This window comes from Schistocerca gregaria, chromosome 2, assembly GCF_023897955.1.
Source record: "Schistocerca gregaria isolate iqSchGreg1 chromosome 2, iqSchGreg1.2, whole genome shotgun sequence".
Classification (NCBI taxonomy): Eukaryota; Metazoa; Arthropoda; class Insecta; order Orthoptera; family Acrididae; genus Schistocerca; species Schistocerca gregaria.
In genome coordinates this window covers 39,361,978-39,370,583 of record NC_064921.1, presented here as the reverse complement: position 1 = coordinate 39,370,583, position 8,606 = coordinate 39,361,978, and the positions used below count along the sequence as shown (strand labels likewise).

The 8,606-nt window shown below is 36.2% G+C and overlaps 3 protein-coding genes across 5 annotated transcripts in view; 1 reads left to right on the top strand and 2 right to left on the bottom strand.

The window, feature by feature from the left end:
* Positions 1-1,416: 1,416 nt before the first annotated feature.
* On the bottom strand, positions 1,417-3,600 carry LOC126336282 (histone-arginine methyltransferase METTL23). The gene is made up of 2 exons (XM_049999804.1): positions 3,442-3,600; positions 1,417-3,278 (listed from the first exon to the last, which is right to left on the bottom strand). Exons 1-2 carry the CDS (start codon positions 3,598-3,600, stop codon positions 2,694-2,696), a joined length of 744 nt encoding a protein of 247 aa, XP_049855761.1. The 3' UTR covers positions 1,417-2,693.
* Positions 1,614-2,348, bottom strand: LOC126335629 (acyl-CoA-binding domain-containing protein 6-like). The gene has a single exon (XM_049999084.1). It carries the CDS (start codon positions 2,346-2,348, stop codon positions 1,614-1,616), a length of 735 nt encoding a protein of 244 aa, XP_049855041.1.
* LOC126336279 (uncharacterized) overlaps positions 3,094-8,606 on the top strand; it is a 183,931-nt gene continuing 178,418 nt past the window's right edge. The window contains exons 1-3 of one of the 3 annotated variants that reach the window (XM_049999795.1): positions 3,094-3,386; positions 3,744-3,874; positions 4,051-4,148. In XM_049999795.1, the coding sequence (XP_049855752.1) occupies positions 3,773-3,874; positions 4,051-4,148 (200 nt within the window). In that variant the 5' untranslated portion in view covers positions 3,094-3,386; positions 3,744-3,772. Of the gene's footprint in view, positions 3,387-3,627; positions 3,716-3,743; positions 3,875-4,050; positions 4,149-8,539 lie in introns of those variants that run through there. The other 2 variants (XM_049999797.1, XM_049999796.1) reach the window with 2 other exon arrangements.

Genomic DNA, 8,606 nt, shown 5'->3' with positions numbered 1-8,606 from the left:
AAACACTCCTTTGAAAAACTTTACTCTGCAAATTAGACCCAAAGGAGTCACTAATAATTAGCATTGAAAAATTAATTATTAAATACATTCTGCAGTGCCAATCCAATCCTGTTTGTAAGTGTATTATATCTCTGTAAATGTGAATTTAATTTTTCTATTATCTCAGAATGTGTTTAACTCTTTCATTTTCTTTCAGTAAATTAATCAGTTTCTGAATTCATACATTTTTCTTTTCAATAAGCTCATGCCCCCCCATTTCGTGTGGTCATGGCCCACGGAATTGGGGGGAGGGGGAGGCGGAGAGCACAGGTTGATAATCGCTGTACTGTATTTTTTTTTTTTTTATAAAGAGAGAGATTATCTTTATTGTTACTATATTTTATACTGATTTATCTCCAGCCTCTTCAAAACAGAATACTTGAAATGACTTACCTTGATTGTTTTGTAACAACAGTAGAACATGCATTACATATCAAAGAGTGAGAGCAAAAATTTGCTGTGTGGAAATATGGCTAAAATTAATTTCTTGTATGTAGAGAAAAAAAAAGTTTAAAAAATGAATAGAGTGAAAATATAACAATTTAGACTTGTCAGAGTGGGTTATTCAGTTATTTCGATTGGCCATTAAATAAGATTGGTTCTGACCAAACAGCTTTCAAGCAACCATTGAAATAATGATGCTGATGTGACAAATATTTGTTCCAGCCTCATACACACCAACAAACTGTCAACAATTCCAAATGTACACAGATCTAATGTTGAGAAAATATGACAGCAGTTTACATATGCAACACTCCAGGCATAAGCCACATACATGAAACAAACTAATATGAGCAAACCTCTGTTTATAATTTACATTAGAAGAAAGACTTGTTGGTAAACAGGTTCAAGCCTAAGCTGAACCGATACTGAATATAATGACATACCACTGGAAGTGATTATAACTCCCTCCCGCCAACACACTACATAAAAAATAGTAGGTAAAGAACATGTGGCAGCCAATTCACTTAACTAGAAATTGCAAAACAATATACACAAAAATAAATACCCTTCTTTTGATAACAATTTTATAAAATTTAATTCCTAGGGTGTGAATGCATGTACCAGATTTACTTTTAAAACATTTGTAATAGCCAGTGAAAAATCAAATCTATTATCACTGTAATGGTTTACAGACCATCCTATTTCAACATTTAAAATTGTTTCTCTACAAAGATAACTTTCATGTGGTTTTTGCACCGGTGTTACAGCAATTATGAAAACTACGCTAAATTACAGCCATTACTTCATAAATGGAAACATTTACATGCACTTTTCCCCACTGATTCATGTAAAAATTGAAAATGCATACCATCAAGTAAACTGTGGCAACACTTTATCATACAAATGTAGGGGTAAATTAGGCCAAACACAATATAATAGAAACTCAAATAGAATTTAATGACTTATTTCAAATTTACTGTCTTGTTTTAAATGATGGAGCACTTATTTACAACATATTATACTTCAAGGATTTATCAGCTAAGCAAATGAAGGGAAAAGATCAATTAACTTCATTATCAATGCAAGAATAATCATGATGTCAAATACTCATAGGCCTACATGAAACAATATCAGTTTGCTATTGTCAGAGCCTTCAATATTTCATTGTCAGCAGCGATATCTTTTGGGAGTGTCCCATCAAGATCAGCAATATTGGGGTCTCCACCATGTTGAACTAAAAATTTAGTAACGTTAACATGTCCACAGGCTGCAGCATAGTGCAAAGCAGTTTGGCCATCAGCATCTTTTAAATTCACATCAGCTTTCAGTTTCTCAACTAGACAGTCTACCATTTCCATATTTCCTCTGTCAGCAGCCCAATGAAGTAATGCCATCCCACCTTCATCTTGCTTATTAATCATTTCAAGTGAACTGAAGCTCCTAGAGGCATCAATGACCTTCTGAACATTACCTTCTTTCACCCAGTCAAATACTGTTTTCTCTGTGTCTGGTAAGTACTCATCAGTATTTGTCATGCAGCTTACTGCCACCCATCCTGCACCACTGCCAGCAGGTCTTTCTGTAAATCGTTCCTCCCAAACAGGATCCACTTCAGATATTATTTTAACATATTTTATCATAGCAGTCTCACGGTCCATATCCTTTAGGCGTCTCCATGATTCCCATTTCTGTTTAGCTGTTAAGTCAAACCAACTGGGCTTCGATGTTTGGCAAGGTCCTTCTGTAGCTTGTTTATAGTAACCATACAGTTCCAGAAGTTCATTACTGTCAAATTCCGCACAAATCTCTTTAGCATACTTTGCTGCTTTTGTAAATTTTTCTACAAGCTCATCAGTATCATCCATACTGTTACAAATACTACAAAAACTGGTAACTGACTACAAATGACTATAATCACCAAATATTATTGTTGTCAGTGTGATGCAACTTGAACTGTTATTTGATTTCCTTCTAAAACATGAGTCTGTTTATTGGTGACCTTGTTAAAACCTGATTTATTACCAAGCACAACAAAACCATAGCCTCTTGATAAGCCAGTGTTTTTGTCAAAAACAACGACTGCTGAGGCAACAGGACCAAACTCAGAAAAATACATCCTCAGTTCACGATGTCCAATAGTCCAAGGTAGGTTTCCAACAAATATTTTATATGCAGCTCGTGCTGCCATTATTAACTGCCTATTATACAAATCAAGCTCTTGTTATTTCTAAGAGATGGATAGTGTGATCTTGCATTAATTCACTAGTGTCTATTCCTGATTCTGTGCCCAAGTTGTTTAAGGGGATATGTTCGCACTGCAGTCTCCACTTGTGCAACAAATGTTCTATGCACCAGTCAGCACTGCGTTCCTGATAAGTGCATAAAAATTTTGCGTGTGGATTCTTTTCCAATAAGAACGCAACGCTTACGATAATGTCTTCAAAAACACCTGGTTCATAGAAACAATCTGATCCCAAAATGAGATCTACCTGACCAAGGCTAAATATACTTGATAGGAAAAGTCCCCAAGTCAGACCAATGACTCTTGCCTGGTTTGGTTGGAGTCCATTTATTTCACAACACCGTTTCACGTGTTGCAAGCTCTTCGGTAGACAAGCATTATCCGTTAATGTTACAGCAGCACCACACTTTGCAGCGACAATCCCTGGAAGCGCGGTGCCCGAACCAAGTTCCAGTATATGTTTTCCTGGCAGTTCACGTCGATGTTCCCACAAGAACCACGCAAGTACCGGTGCTGATGGCCACGTGTAGAAACTGTAACCTGCTTGAAGTTGCTGAAAATAGAAACGCGATCATACTATAGAAACTGTAACCTGCTTGAAGTTGCTGAAAATAGAAACGCAATCATACTACTTTGCATAAAACACTAGCCATTACAAACGGTAAATAATTTTAGCGGATTCATAGCGCTTGTTTTAATATTCCTCATGTTTTTACCTCTGGTATCAGTATTTCTAGCGTCTCTATCTCGTTTTCACTCGCTCTATTGTTAACTGATTTGAAAACAAACTTTTTCACTTGCTCTGAAACCCCATCAGACATTGGACTGTTATACCGGAAATGAACTAAGATAAACACGGTACTTCGATTAGTCATACGCAAAATGTATAGGTGTCACTGAGAGCCAAATAAAGTTAAATTAAATCGTTTTTCCCATTAATATATTTGTTAGAGAACCCAGTGTTAGTTAAATTGTCGAACTGGACTTTGTGTAAGTATAACATCTTCCCATGTTACAGTTTTGACATTTGGTTTAAGTCTGGTGAATATGGCTGTGAAGAGCGAGTTTCAGACTACCGTGTCGCGCAGAAAAGTTACAAGACCGGTGACTGTGTCAGTAAAGGAAGAAAGGAAGGCATACTACAAAAAAGTAAAAATTATCATTGTTTTTTGTCATGTAAAAGTAATTTTATACGGTAAATGAAGATCCAGAGACAGCGCCAATTTAAAAACAACTCTGTTACGATTTACATTTCGTTTGCGGTTTTCTTCTGCAGAATTACATTCTCTGCCGATAAAAATTTGCTTATTTTCTCGTTTTTTCAGATTGGTATAATTCTTAAAAAACCGGAAGAAGCGCGAAGTGAGGAAGAAAAAACATTATTATCGAGCTGCCGTGAACTTGTCAAAGAAATCACCCGGAGGTAAACGAAAATTAACAAAATTTTAAATGCTTATAGCGCAATGTAACAAACACATGTAATATTACTCGGTCATGCATTGTCTGCTTTTGACTCCATCATAAGGTATTTCCAGTGTGAAATATTGCGATGTAAATGTTGAAGCAGTATTCAGAAATGTAGGTATAATAGCTAGCTAACTTTCATTTCTTTTTCAGTTGTCAGTAGATTCGCATGTCAGCTTATTTGTGAATGTAATCTGGCATTCACGACTATCATCAGATGTTCATCACACAGCAGAGCTGTGTTAAAGTGGGTTAAAATAATTTTTTTGTAACTAGTCTTTACTCCAGGTAACTTGTACAGAAGTACAGTGACTAGATGATTATTGCAATCCTCGTTTTTTGAAAAATCATCATCTCAATGTTTTTGGTTTTAAATTACTCAGAATTTATAGTAGTTCGGCAAACAGTAACACAAAAATGTATGTGTAATGATTTTTGTGTCACAAACCATGCATGGTTCTATTGTACACTTTCCTTGATAAGTTGGGAGGGAGGGCAGGGCAGGGATTTAAAGATTTGAAATTTAATTCTGTAGCACAGTAAAATTAAATGTGTGTGTGTGTGTTTGTGTGTGTTTGTGTGTGTTTGTGTGTGTGTGTGTGTGTGTGTGTGTGTGTGTGTGTGTGTGTGTGTGTTTTCAGCTTTCTTTTAAAATAAAAAAATTATCACATAGCTATATGGAAAAGATGAAGCTGGAAGGATGTGTGAATATTTACATTGACTGATCTTGTGACTACCCTTAGGCTATCTATTACACAGACATACACACACACACACAAAACCACACATTTTTTATGTGAAGAAATGAAATGTACTGTAATTGATGTTACTTTTGTGAAATATAAAATTCTGTCCAGAAAGGTGTTAAATTCACAAAAGTGGCCCTGCAGGTGGTGTGGCCAGTACTTGCCTTCATAGATCTTCGCAGATAATACCAGTATCCTCATAACAAGCAAAAATGAACATGAACTCCAAGAGGCCGTAAATGGAAATACAGACAAACTTGGTGATTGTTTTGAGAAAAACAAGCTCATAGTTAACACAAAGAAAACCACTTACCTAATCTTACACCTAAGATCAAATAAAATTATGCCTGATATAAAATTACACGGTTCACAAATATCCCCAAATACGGAAAGAAGATTTCTAGGCCTACAGATTCAGGACAATCTAAAATGGTAAACACACATTAATAAAACTAATAGTAAGCTAAACCAAGTGTGCTATGCCCTACGAATCCTTGCATACTGCACAAGCCCAGAAACTGTTCATACAGCCTACTATGCACAATTCCACAGTGTAATGCAGTATCATATTTTATTCTGGGGAGACTCTACACATAGCCCAAACATTCTCCTCACCCAAAAGAGAGCTATAAGAATAATGAACAAGGCAAAACTGACTGATTGCTGCAGACCTCTCTTCCAAAAGTTTCTCATCCTACCCCCTTGGCAGCCTGTATATACTGGAACTATTAAAATTTGTAAAAAGTAATAGGCCTATTAGAAAATTGAATAAAAATATAAATGTCCATGACTATGGTACTAGACAGAAAATGGAAACTCCATGTTAAAGATAAGTGCACCTTTGCCTTTAAAAACTCTCCCTTCAATGAAGGCAATAAATTTTACAATAGCCTGCTATCAGAAATAAAAAACAATAAGTCCCTGACTGTATTTAATAAAAAATTAAAATCATTCCTACTTGATCATTGTTTTTACAGTGCAAGTGAATTTCTGCTCCACATGGGTGGAAATAAACGTGAAACAAATTGCAGCAAAAGAATTTTGTAAAGAGTAAAACATTAATGCAAGCATGTGCAAAAAATCTGGAATCTGTATCATCTTCTACTAAGCAAATTAAGTGCAGAAAAAATATCCAACCAGGTACTGTTGTGTGTATGTGTTAGAGGAGTATAGTACTAAAATACAAATGTGTAACTGAATATGGAATTTGTGTGTCCATAACTTCTCAGAAGATAAGTATGTTAGCTCATGTTTGCGTAAACTTTTGGCATATTACTTCATGCCAGCAAATTATCACAATGTCCAACATCAAATGTGTGTTTGTGCATCACCATGTGCATGTCATGTACAGTATTGATTCAGAGGACAATAAATAAATAAATCACAATTAGGTAACAGCACTCCTAGAACTAAGTGTTTCAAGCTGCTTCTTTAGGAAGGGAAGGAGTAGTAACTGAAGAAATACATGGGGTGAACATTAGACTACTCATGCTTTTCAAACTCTTCATATTTTCCCTTGAAGGAAACAGCTGTGCTGAAAGATAGGAATGCTGTTTATTTCTGTTCATTTGTAGCATCTTTATTGAGAGTTTTACTCCTGAAGTAGGGGCGTAGTCTATTGTTTCCATTTTCAGTAACATCCCTGTTAAAGTCAGCAACTCAAAAAAAAAAAAAAACAATTATAAAAAATGTGGGATGAGTTTTGCTGAGTTAAGTACATACCACTAAAAAACAGGAGCCACTCTGTCAATTGGAGTGCACTCATTGTGAACATTTACTGATAAATATGTTTCTACAAGGGTTCACACTCCCAATATGTTTCTCAAATGAAAACGTTGTTTGTTATAGGCTGTGGAATTTTAATATTAGTTTGTTATTGACCGGTTTTGCTTTCTTAGTCATTATCTGAATTTTGAAATTGGCCAACAGCCAAAACTCGACTCGGGACCTTTACCATGCTCTAACATCACAAGGTCTGGCAGAGGTAAAACTGTGAGGATGGATCATGAGTCGTGCTTAGGTAGCTCAAATTGTAGAGCACTTGCCCATGAAAGGCAAGTTCGAGTTTTGATCCGGCATAGAGTTTTATCTGCCTGGAAGTTTCATATCAGCACACACTCCTCTGCAGACTGAAAATTTCATTCTGGAAATATCCTCCAGGCTGCGGCAAAGCCATGTCTCCGCATATCCTTCCTTCCAAGATTGCTAGTTCTGCAAGTTTAGCAGGAGAGCTTCTGTGAAGTTTGGAAGGTAGGTGATGAGGTGCTGCTGGAAGTCGCAGAAACAAAGACTGTCAATATAAGTTGAAGCCACAGCTTTCAGCTGCCAGAGGCTGCACTCTTCTGTGTGAGTTGTGTTTGCTTCTATGTGTGTTTTGTATGTCTGTCATCTATTTTCGACTAAGGCCTTGATGGCCGAAAGCTTACATTGTGACTGCCCTTTTGTTGTGCCTATCTGTGACTCAGCATCTCCGCTATATGACGAGTAGTAACTTCCTTTTCATAATATTGTTGCATTCCATCCTGGATTTTCCATTGTTTGATTCTTCAGAATAAAGTGAGAGATTGTTGGAAAAGGCATTGAAAGCTGTAAAAGTTTTGGGTGATAACGTATAAGTGACTAACACCCATGCATTAAGAGAGAAGCCTGTGAAATGGATGTGGAAACTAAGAAGTCTACTTGTTACACAGCTCTCTGTACACCTATGATGAAAGTTATTTATTTCTAAGAGTTCTATCATTCTCAGCTGGGCAAGCCAGCTTCTTGCACTTTTTTTTTATAGTTGGTGTATAATATGTTTTATATAATAAGTGAAACAATACTCATAGGAGATTGCCTGTTACATAAGACGGCTTTTCCAAATTTATTTTGCAGTTTTAGTTGTTTAACAAAAAATGTTTTATATGTGGAGTGTCGGTAACCTTTGACAGTGATACAGCCTAGTATGTTACCACTTCAAATTGTCACCTTCCGTGCATAATTTACACCTTGGGCTACTCTACACATCAATCTCACCACACCCAAGAATTTGTGGAGGGACACTATCATATTTGGGTCACAGTTGCAAACACCTGTTCCTTTTCATCTCTCATTCTGTCATCCCCAAAATAAATAACAGAGTTTATGGTGGTTTTATTTTGTAGATTTTTGTACTTGAATCAATTATATATGCTTCAAATGAAGACAGCTATTTCATCTGTGGTTTGGTACACACCAGTGTCAAAGCCATGCAGCATCCTTTATTAACCTACCTTCACATATACACTTTCATCACCTGATCATTTTATGCACCTGTCACTGTAAGCTGCAGCTTCATAATAAGATTCCTGCCCGAACACAGTGTCACAACATAGTAGCGTAATGATCTCCAGGGAGGAAAGGAGAGTTGCAAGTGATTTCTCCTAAAGTGTGTTAGCTCAAAAAAAAAAAAGAAAACTGCATTTTTATGTATTGTTTGCTGTGAAGACTTTGATGGAAAAGCAGTGGATTGAAATTAATTATATGATTAATTCAAAGCAACTGTCTTGTCCTTGTAGCTTTCTGTAGTCACTTAGAGCAGTCTCCAACAGTATTTCCATCCAGATTCTGTTTTGCTTGTTTTCAGTTGACTAAATTTCTGATGGAGAAATTACAGAAATGCGTAGCTAGCGTACTTGATTTCAGAGTCATCA

Bases quoted from the DNA above. Each gene is read 5' to 3' on its own strand.
- LOC126335629 (XM_049999084.1), bottom strand. From the start codon at position 2,348: ATGGATGATACTGATGAGCTTGTAGAAAAATTTACAAAAGCAGCAAAG.
- LOC126336282 (XM_049999804.1), bottom strand. From the start codon at position 3,600: ATGACTAATCGAAGTACCGTGTTTATCTTAGTTCATTTCCGGTATAAC. The intron at 3,279-3,441 runs GTAAAAACATGA...TTCTATTTTCAG, and splicing joins TAGAAATACTGATACCAGAG to CAACTTCAAGCAGGTTACAG.